The 21,921-nt window shown below is 35.9% G+C and overlaps 1 protein-coding gene across 2 annotated transcripts in view; it reads left to right on the plus strand.

Moving 5' to 3' along the window:
- Window positions 1–21,230, plus strand: part of DCAF17 (DDB1 and CUL4 associated factor 17) — a 39,478-nt gene extending 18,248 nt beyond the window's left edge. Inside the window, exons 9-14 of one of the 2 annotated variants that reach the window (XM_046658541.1) lie at window positions 4,772–4,914; window positions 8,277–8,386; window positions 11,240–11,330; window positions 12,257–12,340; window positions 14,192–14,347; window positions 15,124–21,229. In XM_046658541.1, the coding sequence (XP_046514497.1) occupies window positions 4,772–4,914; window positions 8,277–8,386; window positions 11,240–11,330; window positions 12,257–12,340; window positions 14,192–14,347; window positions 15,124–15,273 (734 nt within the window). In that variant the 3' untranslated portion in view covers window positions 15,274–21,229. Of the gene's footprint in view, window positions 1–4,771; window positions 4,915–8,276; window positions 8,387–11,239; window positions 11,331–12,256; window positions 12,341–14,191; window positions 14,348–15,123 lie in introns of both variants that reach the window. The other variant, XM_046658542.1, reaches the window with a different exon arrangement.
- The last annotated feature ends 691 nt before the right edge of the window (window positions 21,231–21,921 follow it).

Raw genomic sequence — 21,921 nt, forward strand, 5'->3', positions numbered from 1 at the left:
TGAAGAATTTCATGTCTGGGAATTTATCCCAGATATGTGTGCAAAATGACAAATGTACAATCACAACATTGTTTCTAATAGCAAAAGATTGGAAACAACGTATATATCGATAGGTGACGCTGGTATTGTTTCATTGTTCGTATCATAAATTTAATTGTTAAAAAGAATTCTTTTTGCAATGGTGTAGAGCAATTTCCAATATACATTATTTAGTGAAAAAAAGGAGTGCAAAACTGTGTATATAAAAAGCCTCATTGTGTAAAGTGTTCATATTCATATATTAAAAGTATATATATGAATGTATGCTTTTAGATTTGCCTGGAATATCTGGAAGGATACACAAAAACCTGATAAATAGTAATTACCTCTGAGGGATACAGATGAAAGAAGTTTTCATTATACATGTTCTGATAGTTTTTGAATATAGTGCTTATGTTACCTCTGCCAAAAAGTGGTTCTGTGTGTATACATGTGCATGCACAGCTCCTTGAGGCTTTAAGAACTTGACTTATATACCATTTTATGGGTGAACTATAAATTTATTTAACCAATTCACTACTTTGAACATTTAGATTGTTTTTAATTTTCTGTGATTATAAATAATACAAAAATATTCCTATAACCATTAATGATTCTTGGCCTGAATCAATTAGGTCATTGCAGGTTGCAGAATGGCAGTTTAAAAAAATTCTGTCATTCCTTCTGCCTTTAATAGCTGGCATTTTTCTGTAAATAAAAACTTTCACTCATCACCTAGGGATGAACTATAATTCCTCCCAAAAGTCAAAGTAAATACTTACTCCTTCTCTTTAATGACCAGTATTCAGAGCAAGGAGTTGGGGTAATACTCACTTCCAATTGTGGCTAAGTATTTTAGAGGTGAACATATATATAAGCAGGGTCATGGATTTTTGTTTATCCAAAATTATATAGTTATAGCCATTATATCTTAGTGATGCTCAAATTGTCCTAAATTTGGCCAATGAGAACTCCATTTTGACATCCTCCATAGTCTTAGAGAATCTCCTTGCTTTCTGGAACCATAATATGTCCCAAGCTTACTTGTTACCTTCCTTGTCCTAGATCTGGAAAGGGGCCATTTTATTAGGGAACATGATTATCAACTGTTAGCTTCCTAGGGCTGCTGTAACACCACAAACTGGGGCACTTGAAAGAATAGGCGTTTATTCTCTCAAAATTTGCAGGCTAGGTGTCCGAAATCAAGGTGTTGGAAGGGACAACCTCCGTCTGAAGACTCGAGGAAAAAATCCCTCCTTGCCTCTTCCAGCTTGTGGTTGTTGCTGGCAATCCTTGGCATTTCTCGGTTTGTGACAGCATATCCTAACTCCAATTTCTGCCTATCTTCACTTGGCTTTCTTCTCTCTGTGTCTTCAAATCTCTGTCTCCTTATGAAGGTGCCAGTTGTGGAATTCAGGACCCACCTTTATCCAGTATGACCTCATCTTAATTTATCGCATCCACAAAGACCCTATTTCCAGTAAAGTCACATTCACAGATACTGGCAGTTAGGACTTCAGCATATGTTTTTGAGGGACACGGTTCAGCCCCCAACAAAGACCAAGAGCTAGTTGTGCTCATTGCAATCAGGTGTCTTTACTTTTCAATGAACAAAGCTGGGAAATGTGTTAAAACAAAAATTCAAGAAAATTAGTTCATTTTCATTTTTCCAAGTTTAACTGTTCTTTGATTTTATATTTATATTTTGGCTTCCACTGAACTTCCTGAGTCCTAATAAAACTTTATCCTATAATTTATATTTCATAGTCTTAAAATTGCCATATCAGTGCTGCTACTAAAAACTAAAGTATGGAGTGATGGTTAAGATATCTCTGCAGTTCTTTTTGTCCTTGGTGTACAGTCCAGTAAGTGTACTATCAGAATAATGTGTTCAAATATTATTTGAAATTATTTCTCTATATGATTAGATTATCAATTTTATATAGATAGGTTTGTTTGGTTTAGTTTGTTTTCAATTTTTGGTTTGCTTTTTCCCTTTTGACTTTATTCTGGAAGTTATGAAATGTGTGTGTTTCAAAGGTCAAAACTATATAAAAAGATATATTCTGAGAAATTTTGCTTCCACACATAGTCCTTTCATTCTGTTACTTCACTCCCCCGTCCCACCCGATCCCCATAAGTAACCGTTATTTTTAGTTTCTAGGTTATTTTTCTGTTGTTTCTTTTTGTAAAAATAAGTAAATGTGTGTATGTATCCTTTAAATATTACCTTCTTTCTTAGACCAAATGTAGTATAGTCATGCATTGCTTAACAACGCGGATACATTCTGAAAAATGTATTGTTAGACGGTTTTCTTGTTGTGCGAACATCAGAGTGTACTTGCACAAACCTAGATGATATAGCCTACTACACATCCAGGCTATATGGTACTAAATTTATGGGACCACCGTCAACTATGTGGTCCATTGTTGACTGAAACATCATGATGTCGTGCATGATAGTATATCATACACTCTGTTCTGTACCTTGTATTTTCACCTAACACATATCTAAATTTTTTTAAACAAACATTTATTTAATAGAAGAATTATATAAGGTTAACTATCCCCTATACTTTAAAATTACAGAAAAGTCATATCCTATTATAGCCATTCTTCTTTTATAGACAACAATCATTTTGTACGCTTTATGTTAAACCTTTCCTTTGAAGTATCATTGTTTGACCTTTCAGAGACTCAAAGCATTATAATTAGTAATAATTACTGTTTTCTTTTTGATGCTGCTTTTTTCACATTCTAGCCAGTAGGAACCACTTTCCTGGCACTCGTATTCTTTTAACACTACCCTGACATCCTTGTAAATATCCTTTATAGCAACAACGGGATGGTTCAGACCTATCCTAAAATTACCTCACCAAGAGACATGGAATCAGCTACTCTCTGAGAACTTCTAGGATTTTTTAAATTAAGAATAATATTAGAGGTCAAAATTTGGGCTCTTGGGGTTCGTGGGGACCATCAGAGTTGTGGTGAGCAGAGTACTGCTGCTACCTTTGGGCCATTTTTAGCAACTGCTTGGAAAAGTATTTCTTTTTAAATACATCTTTTTACATTGATTTGTTTTTCTATTTTGAATACCTAGTTTATATTCTCTACAACATACTTACCTAAAATTTTAACCCCAAATTCAAACTCTAATTATATTTTTTCTTTTTATAATTCTTCTTTTCCTCATACTCCATCATTTGGTACCCACCACATTATCACATGTGATATTTGTATTTCTTTCGTAATTTACCTACTGATGTTCTTTGCTGATTTTTCTGTTGGGGTGTTCATATTTTTATTATTTAAAAAGACTTCTTTATATATTAAGAATATTACCCTTTTCTTAAAAGGGTTAAAAAAACACTTTAAATATATTTGATATGTTTATGCTTCTCTTCTTCCTCTGTAAGATTATCAGTTTGTGAACTCACTTTTCATTATTTGTTTTTCTCGTGAGTAGTGAATTGTCCTTATGAAGAGGCCTAAGAAAGCACACATTTCTGTATGTTACATGTGACTCTTGAGTGAATGGTCTCCCTAAGACAAACCTCTTTACTGACAGTGGTGGCTTCATAAACCAAAGATTAAATTCTCAAGGTAGAGAGGTAAACAAAGGAGTTGTGGATTAGCCACCAGCCCAAACAGACCTTGTGGTATTTCCCAAGGACTGACCCAAAGGAATTCTGGTCTTCTAGAGCTGCAGTACCTTCCACTTAGGCATTTCTCTAAAGTAAATATGTTATATTCTACCTAAAATTAGTTGTTATCAAAGTTAAAAGGCACCAACAGATAGTTCTTTTATGGTGTCAATCTCCAAAAGACAATGACTGACTGGATGTATCTAAACTACTTTAAAGTTAGCTTGTCTAATGATAACACTAGTAGTAGTGGCTATCCTTTAATAAAGCTTCCACTGTGAAAGGACCTATCCTAAGTGGTTATGTTTTATTATAACTGATGTCACCTCTATACTGGAAATTTTAAGCAAGACTGCTCTTGTAAAATTTGCTAAGTATAACCTGTTAGTCTAGAATATGGAAGATCTTTTCCTCATGTTTGAAGGAATTATTAGACCGAATTACCTTGTAGGATTGTTATGAGAGTTGGAAACAGTATCTAACCCAGAGTCTTGTACATACGAGATCCTTAGTAAATGGCAGCTTTTTTTTTTTTTTTTTGAGGAAGATTAGCCCTGAGCTAACACCTGCCACCAATCCTCCTCTTTTTGCTGAGAAAGACTGGCCCTCAGCTAACATCCGTGCCCATCTTCCTCTACTTTCTATGTGGGATGCCTGCCACAGCATGGCTTGACAAGCGGTGCCGTGTCTGCACCCGGGATCCGAACTGGCAAACCCTGGGCTGCCGAAGCGGAACGTGCAAACTTAACCGCTGCGCCACTGGGCCGGCCCCAGCAGCTGCTTGTATTAGGCATACTTTTTCATTTTTTGCCATCTTAAGCACCTTCAGCCCGCTTTTTATCTCTACTCAGCTGGAGGTCACACATGTCCTGAAAACAGATGTCTAGAAAGTTGACTAATAGCCTAACATTTGTTTCCTACCAGTTTTCTCTTTTCTTAGCAGTAAGCCTCTTTCCTGATTGTATTTTATTTTCTTGAACATAGTGATTTTTCATTAATGGAAACTCAGAGATGGTGCATGCAAAGCAAGGTTGAATTTATTTAATGAATGTCCCAAGACTATAATACCAGAGAAGCTAATAAATGCATTTTGCCCATCTCTACAGACACGCCACCACTGCTCTTTGAGGTGTCCTCCCTGGAGAATGCTTTTCAGATTGGAGGCCATCCTTGGCACTACATCATCACACCTAATAAGAAGAAACAGAAAGGAGTATTCCATATTTGTGCCCTAAAAGACAATTCCTTGGTAAATTATGAGTGATCAAACTTTCTAGTAGCGAATTTATATCAGTTCTTTATTCTCTACTTCTCTAATGGGTCTATATTCCTAAGAATTAATTCTTTGTTATTAATAATTAGTGAAAATGTACAGAAGAATACAAAGAATATAGCAAACACTTGGTGTACTACCTAGAATTTAAAAACATTAATATTTTAAAATTCTTAGGGCATCAAAGATTGCTTAGGTTTTTTTTCTTACCAGTCGCCTGGCAGGGAAGCCCATTCAGAACATCTCTGAAACTCTGTAGTGGCAATCGTTGATGGAATACTTTCAGGTTGCCTCTGAAACTGCTGGTAGAGTGTGTTGTTGTTACTGCTTTTCATGGTTTGTGGCTGTTTGCCTTCCAGAGCAGAACCAGATAGAACTTTGATGGTCACAATGTAAGCATTGAAACACTTTGAATGTTCAAGGTTATTCTTAAGTTATTTATGACAGAATAGGAAGAAATGGTACGTAGTAAGGCTATAGAAATTTCTACCCCTTGAATTTTTCTTCATTTTCTTTTTAAAAATGATTTAGGCATTGATTTATCATTTAATAAACATTGAGGGCCTACTGTGTGTTAGACATGGCTGGGGACACATTCCCTTCCCTCAAGTTACTTACAGTTTCAAAAGAAAGCAGACATGTAGATAAGATGCAGTCTGTTAAGTACAGAGATTGAGATAAGTGCAAAGAGTGAGTGCACAGAGGAGAGGGAGTCCATCTTTGTTTTGGATTGCTGATTTAGTTTTATTTATTTCTAGAACCCCTTGATATATCAAATGAACTTACTTTGTCTGAGGCAGACTCAGTTTATTCCACACCCATCTCTTCCAGGATCTTGCTCAGTCAGTCACTGTTGGATCCAGTGGCTTTTAGAATCACAGGTCACCTTTCACGACACTGAAGATCAGCACAATCTTGGGTCCATTTATCTAACTCCCTTGATGTTGTGGCCACTGGGGAACACTCTAGAGTCTTCTGGTTTCCTTTTGTGGGAGCTTTGTTCCCTTCCATTTTTTCATTTATCTGTCATCTGTGGCAGCTCCTGTTTGGCCCAGCCCAGTGGCATCCTCTTTTACGATGGAATCTCTATGGGCTGTTTCCTGCCATGGCAAGTCTGTGGTTTTTGTTCACCTTCCAGCCAGTGGATATCTTTCAGCCACCAGGACGTGTCACCTCTCTTTTTCACTTAACTTTTCCGTCCAGTCAAACTCTGCACAGTTCACATCCTGGGTATTTAGTACATATTCCTCTTATATAAGATACATATTGATATGTATGTATCATTATGATAATACATATTATGCATCAATATGATAACACATATTCTGTGTGTGTATATATAAAATGGCCTTCAACTTCTATGTCAAGCATGCCTGTCAAATATTCTCCTTCTGTAATAACTGATTATAACATTTAATCAAATCTGTATTTCAACATATTCATAATCATTGCCAAATCCAGAAGTAGTTTTCAGTTCTTTTGCCAGGCAGCTTTGTTGCAATGACATTACCTTAATGATGCATATGCCCATTACTGTCCCACCTGTCAGTCAGAAGAGTAGATAACCCAAAAACACATATGGGGCCAAACTAAAGAATTCAGAAAATGTTTCATAGCTTTCTATTAAGCTGAACTTTAAAATCTAGCATTTGAGTAAATAATAACAACTATAGAAGCTGATAATAATGCTGCCTAGTAATTAACACAAAGATAATGTTTCTTTTGTGTGTTATAGATATTATATAAAGAGAATAGTCTTCTAAAGAAAGAGATGTATAGTATGTTCATGTTTTATATTAAACACAGGAGCATCTGGAGCTGATGCCATCATGGACACATTAATTTCAGTGGTTGCAACCAAGATTTTTAATTACATTGACTTTCTTATATGTAAAATGTAATAATACCACCATGCCTATTAGAAATTATTAGTATACTTATAAAAATTATTGGAAACTTTAAACTCATTCACTAATTTGATACATACGTGTTAAATTCCTTTTTTTTTTTCTAAAGCAAAGCATACAAAGCACTTGTGATGTAGCCCCAGCCTACTTTTCTAGTCCCATGGCTGGTTTAATTTTGGCTGCTACTCATGTTTATGCACATACGTGCTACATGGGTTAACACTTCTGTGCTTTTGGTTTTACTGTTTCTTTTTTTCTAGCCATTTTCTGCTCATCCTTTAAGGCTTAGTTCAAGATTTTTTTCTTCCTGAAATTCTGCTCACCTAGGTTGTTGAATGCTTGATAATATCACTTTGTTTTCTACACCGCCTCATTATTCTCTTTTTATGTTTCTGCCTTCCCTCTTTACTATGAGGTTTTTGATGGCAAGGGTTATGTTTAATTCATGTTGGGTACAAACACCTAGTGTGATACCTAAAACATAATGTCCTATCAATGTATGCTCATGGAATTAATAAATTAATATTTCAGAAACTTTTATGAGTATCTAATAGGAAAGATGCTATCACTGCATTTTACTAGAGAAATTAAAGAAATTAAATGACTTGGATAAAGCTAGTGAAGTTAATGTATTCATACTGGTATCATTTCCCAGTGCTCCTGTGTATAAGGTAAAACATTTATGTACATACATGATCACCTATCATGGAGATACCTTTTTCTTTCTTTTAATGTCTAACTATACTACCGTGAAATAAATATCTCTAGTTTCCTTCAAAAGCTAAGCAGCGTTATACCATTTCCTCAGCATTAAAGTTTAATATCTGACTTATCCAGGGAGATTATATGACCTGTATCTGAGATTTCAGATTTGGTTACATGTTTATTTTTGTACCACCCACTCTTCTGGTTGACAGTTTCTCGGCGATGGGGAAGGGAGGAAGAAGTAGGGGCCTGCATGTGCATAATTGTGTCAGAGTTATATAATGGAAAGTCCATGGACTTTGGAGTTAGATCTGCTGTTTAATAGGTGTAAAACATTGAGCAAATGGTTTATCCTCTTGTGTATCAGTTTCCTCATTCATAAAATGGGGATAACAATATATGCCTTGAGTGTGGTTAAGATCAAATGAAACAATGACTGTAAAACATCTGATGCAGTGCCTGACACAAATTAGGTGCTTGAGATATGATAACTTATTATTTGTGAGGTATAATGTATGATACTGAGTAAATCTATGAATTCTGAGTTTGTTGTGGATTTCTCAAGTTTGTGTGTTCTAATTCAGCCCTTTTGCACATCCCAGTTCAACTGGATAATATTTTCTTTTCCCTGTACCTTTGACTTACTGATCTATCACTGATGTTAGATTTGAAGAATTATTTAATTTTCCCTTAATCTTTATTTTCAATATTTTTCCCCAACTTCAGGCAAAAAATGGGATCCAAGAAATGGAGTGTTGTTCTCTAGAATCTGACTGGATCTATTTTCATCCCGATGCTTCTGGTAGAATAATACATGTTGGCCCAAATCAGGTCAAGTGAGTATTTTCGTTAGTTACTTTAAAGTTAAAAGTAGCTTTTGGTGGCATTTATTGACATCTTTATTTTTGTCAGCTAACTGTTGAGCCAATTGTAGAAATAATTAGCTTGTTATCAGGTGCTTCCTCAGAGACTGGCATCTAGAAAAGCTGACTTTATTCTTTCAACCTCATTATTACTATTTGTAAGTGTTACACTTGAATAAGTTCTTTGATGGATGATATATGAGTGAAAAGAGATTACAGATTGGCTTGTCATCATCAGGTCTTAATTAATTCTCCAGGATTAATGAGAGAGAAGATGATTTGTCTTTGTTCTAAAAGACAGTCTTGCCACAGGAGGAGTGGATTGTTTGAAGTAAACCGGGTTTTGCTTTGTTTACCCACCATCTTCCACATGATTGACCTCTCCTTCCTTGACAGACTCTTCATTTGGCTTCCCTGACACCACAATTCTCTTGAATATGTTCCTCTCTCTCTGATCTGTCTTCTTAGTATCCTTTCATGCTCTTCCTCTTCTGCCCAGACTTTAATTTTTGAATTCCTCAAGACTTAGACCTTTTTTTCTTCTCACTCTTCATTCCCTTTCTGCATGCTTCTGTTTATTCCCTTGGCTTCAAAGATGAATGTGTAACCCAAACTGCAAAATTTATATCCCAGCCCAAACCTCTCATCTAGGCTCATGCCAGAAATCTGGAATCATTCTTGACACTTTTTTACCTTCTTGACTTTCATTGATAAACATAAACACGTGCATTCTCTCCCTTTCTCTCTCTCACACACACACGTACATACACATATCCCCCCCCCCCCCCCCCCACATATCTGTCAATCCGGTTTATTTTGCTACTAAATATTTCTTAAATCTACTTCTTTCTGCCCTTGGCCACTGTCACCGTTTTGGTCAGACCATTGTCATCAGTAGCCTGCACTATAGTAATAGCCTACTTACAGGATTCCAGGAATCCACTTTTGCACTTTTTAAATCTATTTTCTTCTGAGAAGCTAGAATGATTTTTAAAGACATTAACAAACGCAAAAACCTAACCAGGTGAATTCTGCTTTAACCTTTTTATGGCTTCTTGTTGCTCTTATGATAAAGACCAACATACTTCATGGTCTGAAGGACCCTCCTCCCGTTCAGTTTATTTCAGACATGCTGTCTTTTCAGAAAGCTGAGGGCCAATTCCCTCTGTTTGTCTGTTTCCCAGACCTGGGCTCCTGCCAAATTTCTATTCATATTTTATGCCCCAGATTTCATGTCCCTTTTTCACAAAGTCCTTCCTTGATACCCCTTGTTAGATTAGCTCCCCCGTTATATTTTCATTGTACCCACGGTGTAATCTTCCTCTGTAGCACTTACAGCAATTTTAATTCATGATTTGTGTGCTTATCTGTTTAAATATCTTGCTTTGGAATCATGAGGTCCATAATGACAGGGTGACTGTGTTTTGCTGATACCTGTAACCACAGCACTGAGCACAGTGCCTGGCACAGAGTGGGTGCTCAGTAAGTGTGTGTTGAGTAAGAAGGGCAGTGCCTGCCTTCTTTATTCCTTATGCTTCATAACTAGTCTGCTTCTCTGGATCCATTATAAGGAAGATGAAGGGACGTGATGAAATAAGATTATGAACTTTTACAAAAAGTCTTAAAAACTATGGTTCAGCTTTGGTAAACCTTATTTTTAATGTTTGTTACCACTCATCTTTTGTATTAGTTTGAATTTAAGAAAATAAAGTCCACAAAGAGTGTGTACCCTTTTGCCAAGTTTTAAAAGATAAGCACTTTTAAATATTGGCACTAATTAAGATAATTAGTTGAGTAATTTAAAATGTAATCTTATTTCTTTGTCTCTGGTAAATTCTAAAGCCTCCAACTCTCCCTGGCCACAATAGCTGCTGCTTCTGCTGTTCTCTTTGCCTGCATTTGAGACTTTAAGCTCAGAGAACATTGTGCTTTTGAAATTTGTTAGTGCTGTGAACAGATTTGTGTGGGTGGTGAGCAAATTATTTTATTTTCTCTTGCTTAATAAGCTTGATCCATGAGGTCATTTGCACTCAGAAAACCTAAGTCTTTAAATATAATCCTAAGAAAAAAGTAAAGTCAGTTGCAGTTTTTTATTTATTTTTATTTAATTTTATTTTTAGTTTTTGCTGAGAAAGATTAGCCCTGAGCTAACATCTGTGCCAGTCTTCCTCTATTTTGTATGTGGGTTCCCGCCACAGTATGGCTGATGAGTGGTCTAGGCCCATGCTGGGGATCCAAACCCGCAAACCTGGGCCGCCAAAGCAGAGTGCACTGAACTTAACTGCTAGGCCACAGGGCCAGCCCCAGTTGCAGTTTTTAAAATATTACTCTATCATGAAAACTCTTAGTTAAGGTTTAGTTGCTAATCCAGTCTGTCTTATAGTTAACTCTAGGATGTTGTTCATTGGTACCTCAGTCTATCTTCAGAAATTAAAATGTAAATACCTACTGTAATGCCGTTGGTAAAGCTGAAACCTTGAAGACCTGTTGTAGAAGGGCAGAGATGAGGTTCTTTAGAGTAACTTTCATCAAGCCATTTGGGAAGGTGGCTTAAGACTGAGCAAGCTGATTCATTACCTACTTTAGTAGCACCTGTTGTCACAGTTCCTACCTTTTTCTCTTTAAGAAAATCTCTGAATTTGAAGAAGTTTATGGACACTTAAGTGATCGGTCCTTAATATTTCAGACTGATCAGGAGGAGAGGAGAACTAACTCAGTGTTGTTACGATAATTTTCATTTATTGAGTTTCATTTCAGAAGTTCAACTTTGGCACTTTGATGGTGTGTTAAGGTCTTATGTTCTTAGAATCCTTTTTCCCTTTTCAGAGTTTTAAAGCTAAATGAAGTAGAAAATAATAGTGCTCAGCATCAGATCTCTGAAGATTTTGTCATTTTGGCCAACAGGGAGAAGAACAAAGTAAGTTAGGAGTACTTTAAAAATCCTTTGTATATCATTGTCTTTCTGTATAAGAATATAACATACAAATGTGTTTGCCTTTTAGTGTGGCTGGAAAAAACAGCACAATCCTATAAAAGTCTGTTCGTTTATCTACATTTATCTACATAGGTAGCTAGTCTTAGCTCCATGTACATATGAGATTTGAAGAGAGTTGATTATATTGAGTTTATCTTTTTTTGTTGTTGTTGAGGAAGAGTGGCCCTGAGCTACCATCTGTGCCCATCTTCCTCTATTTTATATGTGGCTCACTGCCACAGCATGGCTTGATGAGTGGTATAGGTCCACGCCTGGGATCCAAAACCACGAACCCAGGCTGCTGAAGCAGAGACACTGAACTTAACCGGTGTGCCACCAGCCCAGCCCTATTGAGTTTATCTTTTGCTTATTTCTATTTCTAAACCTTTCTGGGTTTCTCTTTAAGTTTTTATTAATAAACTACTGACCTTTGGGTTTAATTAATTGTACAAACTTAGAGAAAGTTATGGTAGATATAAATCTTTAAAAATCATATACTGTGCTTTAACTCCAGATGATTCATTTCCTTTAGCATACAATTTAAGAACATGAAGAAAATCATGCAGAGGGAAATTTCCAAAAGCAGATCCATTCTTTATTTGTTGTATTATACTAAAGCAAAAATCAGAAGAGCGAGTGAAGTAGCAAATTTCTAATCTTTATATTTATTTTTGCCTATTTTGGTATTTTATTCATTAAAAACTTTACTAGGAGGATCAGAAATCTGATTCAGAATCTTCTCAGTTGAGGAAAGAATTGTGGATATTAGAGAATGGTTGGTTAGTTTTACCAAATCTTTTAATACAATCTTGCCGTTGACTGTATAAAGTAGGACTTGTCACATCTTTTTATTTTTTTCCACATGATAGAGTGAAAACTTACCTACTGTTACAGCCTCTGGACGGGTGGTAAAAAAAAAATTTAACCTTCTGGATGACGACCCAGAACAAGAGGTATTACTTTAGCCAGAAATGGCAAACCAAACTAGTGTGCACTTGCCCCGTGGTTTTTAAATTATGCGTCCCAGACCTTGGGCTAGAGGTTGGGGGTAAGGAGCTCCATGCAGCCTTAGATGATAGGATTGTGCGTGCTGTTTCAACCACTTCATCCCCATCATCCTCTCTTCATAAATGGAATTACTCATAAGATTTTGTTTGCAGAAAGTTTCATAGGATGGAAATAATTTGAAAACACTGTTAACTTGTTTTGTTTTGTTAACGTGCACACTTTCTAAGGAAGTCTCTCAATAGCAACTCTTGAGTTATATCCTGATGACTTTATGGCTTTTGCTTTATTTTTCACTTATTAGACATGGCTATGTTTGTTAATGTTCATGGGCCAGGTGAGGAGGGTGTGAGGGTGTGGTAAATCAGTTCAGCCTCTATCCTCAACTTGACGTTGCTAGTCCCTGAGCTAATATATTTTTAGCCTTTTCTTTTAAAGAGACAATGGAAGTACTTATGAAATCAACTGACAGTGATCATGCTTCAAATATATAACCATTGCATAAATACTAAATCCATTTAGACCTCATAACATTATTGTTTGTGTCATTATTTCTAGGTAGAAATATTAGAGTAGCCTGCTAAGGATAGTTTTTAAAAATCTTTTAAAATAGTTTGGAAGTGGCCCAGTATGTGGCTACTCTCAAAAAAGAAAAAAATTTATTATTTTGGACCATGGGAATCTATTGAGAACAAAGCAGAAAGCTCCCTGCCTTGTATATAAAACTATATTCAAGAAAGACATACTAAAATTATCAAAAGAATAATTGGAGGGGGGAGAAGATAGTAGCAAATAGAGAGAGACTCTACATCATGAGACTAGAAAACGAAAACCTTTAGCCTGTAAAGGGAAAGTTGAAAAGGGTTGTGACTAAATTCTGTAAAATCACTGACACGTAGGCAAGAAGTCATCTTTTGAAGTTTGAAAAAGATAAGATTAAGGCAAAAAGGTAAATAAAAAGGAACCGCGGGTAATAAACCTATGTAAATTTTTATGTCATGTGTGGTAAAGGCAGGCAATATAAGTGGATTAAAGAGCAGTTTGACCACACGTAAGCGAAGGATTAGTATGTGGTGATTAAGAGAAACTTGCTGTGCCTGCCTGGGTGTCCCTGGATGGCTGGGCACAGATCTGCTTCCCTTGTGAGGCTGTTGGAGTCCCAGGTTTTCTTCCTTGAGACAGAGTTCTGGGGTTAGGTTTTTTTTTCCTCCCTTAAGTCTTCACCATCATTAATCATTTCTAACATCTCTCATCCCAGTCTTGTTCTGTGGGTTGGATTTTAGTTCCTAATATTCTCCCTCAAGTAAAAGTAACCGTTTTTGTTTTCTTTAGGGAAACAAAAAGGTTTTAAAGGAAAAAAACGGTGACAAATAGAGTCATAAATAGTATATGGTGGGCTATCACTTCTTCAAACAGCTTGTGTTTTTCTGGTGTAAGAGCTTTCTGAGCACAGTAAGCAGTCTTCAGGTTTCAGAACTGGGTTTACATATTCTGTCCTGTCTGGGAACCAGTGAACACACATGTCAGAAATAGCAGTTGAATACCTCTTTTGAATCTGGACAAGCTCTGGTTCTGTTTGTCAAAATCTGGATACTGCTTAAGTCTTGAAAATCTTGAAAAACTGATGTTTTACTAGGCATATAAGTAGAGCTACATTTCCACCTATGCTTCCACCCATTCATTCTTCTTTCTACGTATTTTTATAAGTACTAGAATAAACTACAAACGTGGAAATAATCCAAACTGAATAACTGGATTTTGCCCCTCTTTTCCTTCACCCTATCCATCTATTCCCTGAGACTTTCAAAATTGTGGATTATGAAGATGAGTTGGATTTGCTTTCTGTGGTAGCTGTTACGCAAATAGATGCTGAAGGAAAAGCTCACCTGGATTTCCACTGTAATGAATATGGGACTTTACTTAAAAGCATTCCACTAGTGGAGTCATGGGATGTGGTGAGTAGAGTCCATGGAATAGAAAGTTGTAAGTTTTCTTTATAGGTGACATTTGTTAGAACAGATGTTACTGTGTTCATGTGAGTCCAAGTTCACCCATACCAATGACCGTATGAAAGAGGTTGTCATCCTCCATGCAGGACAAAACGAGTACTTCTTAAAGCCTTCCTCCCCTAGCCACTAGAGGATGCCTCCTTACCAATGGCCTTAAAGATGAAGCTTTATGTTTTTTCCTGGATATGCTATTTATTTCCTTACCATAGTCTTTGTTTTTTTCTCATTTTATAAGTTTAATGATGTTTAAAAAAATAAAAGTATACTGTATTGAATCCCCGCAGTTATTTAACAGAGACCTTATCTAAGCATGTAGGGTTTCTAGGCACTCTTAGAAGCATTTGTCTGCTCTTCTGAGTATTATAAAATAAGGAACAGTAAACATTATTTTATACAATCCTTGTTTCATCAGTGAAGAACCTGAGAGGTTTAGCAACTTGCCCACGGTCACACAGTGAAATAGTAGCAGTGTTAGCAGTAGAATCTGGGTGTTCAGACTCCTAAGTCCAGAACTCTTTTCATTCTCGACATTTTGTGTAATGCTTTTCTCATAAGTAATCTGCATATCCACAAATAATGAAAAATAAACTATTTCTGGCAACTGTTTGGCTTCCAAGTGTATATTGAAGATCTCTAGCATACGTGCTGTGACATTTTAGTGACACAGTAGCAAATATGACTATGTGAAGAGGAGATTCCATTTGACTGTGTTTTCATTGCAGACATATAGCCATGAAGTCTACTTTGACAGAGACTTGGTGCTACACATAGAGCAGAAACCCAGCAGAATTTTCAGCTGCTATGTTTACCAGATGGTATGTGACCCTGGCGAAGAAGAAGAAACCATAAACAGAAGTTGTGAAAAAGAGTGAGATGATTTTAAATTTTGAGATGTAACTTACTGAGACTTTTAGCCAAACACCCCAGCAGCTATGTCCAGTCCTCCTTTTTATTATCTGCAGAGCACGTTCTCCAGTATTTTCCAGAAAAGATCTTGCGTTGACTTCAGATGACTGACTTTTTTAAACTCTTGCCATACAGGGTGGTGTAAAGGTTTTTTAGAATGATGGCCGAAGAAGTCTAGCATTTTTGGAGCTTTTGGCTAGGTGGTGATGCAAATATAAAATGTTGGGGAGCAGAAAAAGATTAATTGTTGGGGAGTTGGGGAGAGGGTCATTGAAGGGGAGGTGTTTAACATGGTTCTTAAAGAATGACATGGAATTTTGATTGGTGAGACTAGGAGGGAGAGACGAGAAGAAAGATACAAAAGATACAGAAAGAAATCCTGTATCTTCTATAACAAACTTTGCTTAAGTTTGAGAAATGAGATCTGTAATATGAACACATACTTCTGAGCCAAAAATGTGTCATCATGGTTTTCTAAAAAATCCTAACATATGTATATATGTTTTGTATTTGTATATAGCATCGGGAATTGGCTCTAGTTCCCAGATTATTTTTTCTTCCATGGTCTTATTCTCTTGGCTTGATGTTCCCATTGGTTATTTGTGCTTCTGTTATAGACTAATTTAAAAGATTCCAAGCAAACTCTTAAGTGAAATTTTTTCCAAGATATAGCCATTTTGCTCTTAATACATCTAAGAATGTTGCACTCATTTTACCATTCTCTTTATTTGGTGAATCTTCCAATTCTGCTTAAGCAATATTTTCATACGTATGCAATAAGATAAAGGTATCCTGGGTCACAGTTCTGCTCCCTGTAGAAGAGTAGATAAAAGTCCTAAGAGTTCTTACTATCTTGGGAACTGACTGATTAGCTAGAAAAAGCTTTTGGCTCTATCTTAGTTGTGAAATAAGTATTTTTTCTTTGTTAGAACCAATCTAAACGGGTCATTGATCCTTAGATTGATCCTTTAACTCAGAATTATTCTTTTTCAGAATGTTAAATAAAAACGACGTAAGTAAAGGGAGAAAATGCTTCTTTTTGCTTCCTGTTTGAGAAATCTAGTTGCTTGCAATCCACATGTTCAGCACATTTCTCTGATTCAGCCTCAAAAGAATAACTAGTCAAGATAGAAGGGGAGGAAAGAGCAGTAAAAATCATTGCTGATTCAAATTTAAGGTTAAAATATGAGATTTTAGCTTGGATGATTTACATTAAAATTCTTCAGTTTTTCCTTCAGTTTTGGCCTGGTCCCATGTTAAGAATGATGTGAATTCTGCCCTCTTCTGCCCTTGAAGTTTGCAGATAAATTTCAGTCTTATGATGATTAACAGGGCTGAGGAGAAAAAGGTATTAGCTATTTCCAAAAGTCAAGAAATTAGTAACAGAGTCCACAAATTGAAAAGAAAGAAAGGCAACAAACCTAAAACTCTATTGCGCAATAAAAAAGAAGATTTAGAACATTTTAGAATAAGAGAAAATATATGTGGGCTAAAAATAAATCTTTCTGAATCTGATCATTTGGGAAAGTAGAAGTGATTACCTTGTGAGCAAGATGATAACACTATCTTCGTATATTAAATCCTAATACTTTTATATCTACTAATTGAAAAATCCATTCTCATCTTATGCATATTAAAAGTACTGTTTAATATAATATTTTAAGCTTTCTGAGCATTTTAGAGACATGATTGTGATTACAAAGCAGCTGAATAGTTACGATGTGCTAGATATTACCCCAAACTTCTAATTAGACACTAACTATATCTAAACAGCCTTGCCCAGTGAATTTACATCTTGAAAAACATGTGCAGTAAGAGGGAATAGATTAAAAATACCAAAGAAAAGAAAGATACCAGTGTTGTGTGGGTTTCAAAGCAGAAGCAGTGCTATGTAAAAGCAGAAAGACCCAAGAGTGTTTCAGAAAAGGATGTCTTAAGACTTCAATCCTGTCAGATTTTTTTTTCAAGAAGAGGTTTATTGTTTCCCTTCTCCTTTAAAAAGTCTGCCTTCTTTTGATGAAATGATAGAAAGGAACTCATCTACTCAGAAAGGCATCTGAGAACTATCTGAGATTCCTGGCTGCTTTTTTGGTGGGGCAGGGGTGAGTGGGTGCAATACTTCTAGTCTAGAGATGAACTGACCACTAAGAAATTCTTAATGTCTCACCACTGCCAAAATCAAAGTAGACTAGGATGGAATTGCCATATGGGCCAGGCAGGAAATGTACCTAGTGTGAAAGATGATAGGGAGTTGTGGGCAGTGTAACAAACAGGGGGGCTGTGCCCAACTAAAAGGACAAGCTGCTGCTATTTCATTTTAGTCGATTGTAACATTATGTGGGAATGTGGGCTGCATGATTGTTAACAGGATGGTTGATAAAAAGATGCCGACAGACACAGAGATAGCAAAGAATGTGGGAAAGTTACAGATAACACACAGCAGGAGACAATATAGCATGCTTCCCAAAAAAATATGGACTTCCCAGCTCCCCACAGTGGAGTGCATCATTCTGCCACCTGCCAGGCATAAATGAGACTGCCATTCTCTTGAGGGTGGAAGGAAGTGGTGCTTAATATTCTCCTGACCCACCTTAACCCTCCTCTCTACTTGAATGTTTTAGAGACTTCAGCTGTGTGCCTACCAATTTAACAGGTGCTAGTGACAAGCATAAAGCATTATGGGTAACATTTCTGAGTGTTTAATGGGAGAGTGGGTGAGGCAGGGTAGCTTCTTTCAGCAGGTTCCCCATATTAAGCTGATAAGAGGTTATTTCTGCATTTCACCCCTTGATCTAAGATTCTGTATTCTCACAGTGTCAATGCAGCAAGATTATTGTTGTTTGACTTTCTAAAACATTTCTTGCCACTCTGGGAGAAAACAAAACAAATCCTATCATAGTTACTATTTGAACTACCTAGTGAGCAGATGATATTGTTCTATTCAAACAAACTAAGGTACTCTGCATTCTTCCACCAATTGAATGTTTTGTTTCTTGTACATAACTTTTTTTAATGCTAAGTTGTATTTATTGAGTGCTTTCTATCTACTGTTTACTGTGATACGTGTAAAGTGAATTGTCTCACATAACATTCAAGATAACCATATGAGGTATGACCTACATTATCCTTCCCCATTTTACAAATGAGGCTTACAGAAGTTAATTTGCCCAGAGTCCCACAACTAATAAGTGCACATCTAGATTTGTTTGATAGAAACTTACTGGGGGCTGGCCTGGTGGCACAGCAGTTAAGTTTGCGCTCTCTGCTTCAGCGGCCCAGGGTTCACCAATTTGGATCCTGGGTGTGGACCTAGGCACCACTTGGCAAGCCATGCTGTGGCAAGCATCCCACATATAAAATAGAGGAAGATGGGCACAGATGTTAGCTCAGGGCCAGTCTTCCCCCAAAATAAAAGAAATATACCAAATTTCCTCCAAAGCTCTCAAAAGGTAAAGGATGTTATTTTATCCCACATATAGCATACTGACAATTATGTTAGGTGAATAGGAAAATGCTTAATTGTTTTTTTAATGATAATTGCATATCCAAATTTTGGACAAAGTTTGGATGAGACACAATTGGCCTATTCACACATATAACTTGACATAAAGATAATTCTTCATTCAATGGTTAAAAGTCATTTTTTTTAAAGGTACAGAAAATGGTAGTCATCCTGTTTGTGGTGATAATAAATACTATTAGTATTATTACTAATTACTATTACTAATTACTATTAGTACTATTAGTATTACTATTATTACTAATTACTATTACTAATTACTATTAGTAATTACTGTGAATGTAACTTGGCTTCGTTTTCAATAATTTTTATATGTTCTTACCTTTCTTAACATGTTTACATATATCATTTACCTTTTGGAATCTCAGGGAAAATTCAGGGGCTAATTTTTGGTCCCTGTGTTGCTATAGAATCTCTCTTATAACAGGAATAATTTATTTCAGGCAAAGGATATATAGTAGAAAGATAAGACCAACTGAGGGCTTTTCCCCATCATTTTATTGTGAAAATTTTCAAACATACAGCAAAGTTGACAGAATTTTACAGTAAATACCCAAATAATAACCACATGGATTCTACATTTTACTCTACGTTTTATTACTTATCTATTCATGTTACTTTTATCGTGTATTTCAAACTAAATTGCAGGCTTCAGTATACTTCCTCCTAATACTTCAATATACATATCATTAAGTAGAGTTTAATATTGTTTAGTTGTTAAAATTTTTGATGTGCACTTACATGCAATGAAATGCACGAATGTTGAGTATAAATTTACTGAGTTTTAACAAATACGTACACCTGTGTAACCCAAACTCTTTTCAAAATTTAGAACATTGCAGTCATCCGAGAAAGTTTCTTCATGCTCTTTCCCAGTCAGTCCCCACCCCACCTCAAGTGTAGCTACTGTTCTGGTTATTTTTCCTCACAGATTGAATTTGCCTATTCTAAAACTTCATATAAATGAAATGATACAAAGCATAATGCTTCTTTCACTCAGCATGTTTTTAAGAGTAATTCATGTTGCATGTATCAGTCGTTCGTTGCTTTTTGTTGAGTGTTCTTTTGTATGAATATTTCACAGTTTGTTTTTTCTCTTTTCCTGTTGATGGACACCTGGGCTGTTTCAATTTTTATTTTTACTATTATGAATAAAGCTGCTGTTGACATTCTTGTACAAATTTTTTTGTGAACATATGTCTTTGTTCCTCTTGGGTAAATATCTAAGGATGGAATTGTTGGGTCCTAGAGTAGGTGTATGTTTAGTTAAATAAGAAACTGCCAAACCTTTTTCCCAAAGGATTGTACCATTTTACATGCCTACAGCAATGTATGAGACTTCCAGTTGCTCCACATTTTCTCCAACATTTGTGGTTGTTAGTCTTTTTATCTTAGTATTTATGGTGGGTGTATAATCATTTCTAGTTGGTATTTAGATTGTTTCTACTTGTGCCTAGCAACCCTCTTGTCAGGCCGACCTCTTTATCCTTTGTAACACCGCTCCCCTCCCAAGAACTGCTAAAAACCTTTCCTTGTGATAATAGTTAAGAAAACCCAAAATTCAGCTTGAGTTACTCTTTCAGAAACATGGAATACATTGCTCACCAAAGAACCCTGTTTTCTTTAATGGAGACCAACACTAGAGAACAAACCTGGGTTGCTGAGAGTACACGTTAGACTATTCCAGATGACTCCTGGAGCTGGACAGGATGGCACCAGAGAGGAGGCTATGTAGAGTATTGTAATAAAAGCAGAATATCGCCTTTCTCCTTTAAAGATTATGAGTCATTTTATTTCTAAATCAGGTGAATTTTTGCTGTAATATGAAAACGTATTAAACTTTATCCTTTCCCAATAACTACAGTGGATCTCAATGTGGTTTTAATTTATATTTCCTTATTAAATAATGATGGTAAGCACATTTTCAAGTGTTTATTTGCCGTGTATAAATTTTAAATTTACTGAGGTATAATGGACATAAAACAAACTGCACATATTTGAAGTGTACAATTTGATGTTTTGCCATGTGTACAACCATGAAAACATCACCATAATCAAGTTAATGGACATGTCCATCACCCCAAAAAAAGTTTCCTCTTGCTTCTTTGTCATCCCACCATCCTGCCTCTCTCCCCCACTTCCCAGCACAGCCACTAATCTGTTTCTATCCCTTTAGATTAGTTGGAATTTTCTAGAATTTTATATAAATGGAATCACAGAGTAAGTACTTGTTTTTTCTGTCTTCTTTCACTCAGTATGGTTATTGTGAGATCCATCTATGTTGCAGTACCAATGGTTTATGTCTTTTTGTTGCTGAGTAGTACTCCATGGTATGCATATAACACAATTTGTTAATACATTCACCGGTTGATGTAGATTTGGGTTGTTCCATTTTTTGGCTACTACAAATAAAGCTACTCTGAACATTTGTGGACAGATTTGTATGGACATGTGCTTTATTTATGTTTGGTAAATACTAAGGAGGGAATAGCTAGGTGATATGTTAGGTATATGTTTAACTTTTTAAGAAGCCTCCAAACTATTTTTCCAAAATGGCCATGCCATTTTGTATTCCTGTCATCAGTATGCAAGCATTCCACTTGCTCCTTATCCTTGTCAACACTTGTTATGGTCAGTCTTTTTAATTTTATATATTTAGTTTAGGCTTTACATTTAGATTTATAACCCAATTTTTGGTACTTTTTGTTTATGGTACAAGGTATAAATCAAACTTCTTTTTTTGCATATGGATATCCAATGTATAGAGGATAGTATTCAGTCATTCGTCATTAAGTATGATATTCACTGTAAATCTACAGCACCCATTATCAATTTGAGAAAGTTCCCTTCTAGTCCTAATTTTCTGAGTTTTTATTGGATTTAGATGTTGGAATCTGTCAAATGCTTTTTCTGCCTCCAATGAGATGATTATTTGGTTTTTCTATTTCAGTCTGTTAACATGGTAAGTTATATTGATTGATTCTTTTTTATTGATGCATAATTGATATATTAGTTTCAGGTGTAGAACATAATGATTCGATATTTGTATACACTGTGAAATCACTACTATAAGTCTAGTTACCATCTGTCACCA

This window comes from Equus quagga, chromosome 4, assembly GCF_021613505.1.
Source record: "Equus quagga isolate Etosha38 chromosome 4, UCLA_HA_Equagga_1.0, whole genome shotgun sequence".
NCBI classification, from domain to species: Eukaryota; Metazoa; Chordata; class Mammalia; order Perissodactyla; family Equidae; genus Equus; species Equus quagga.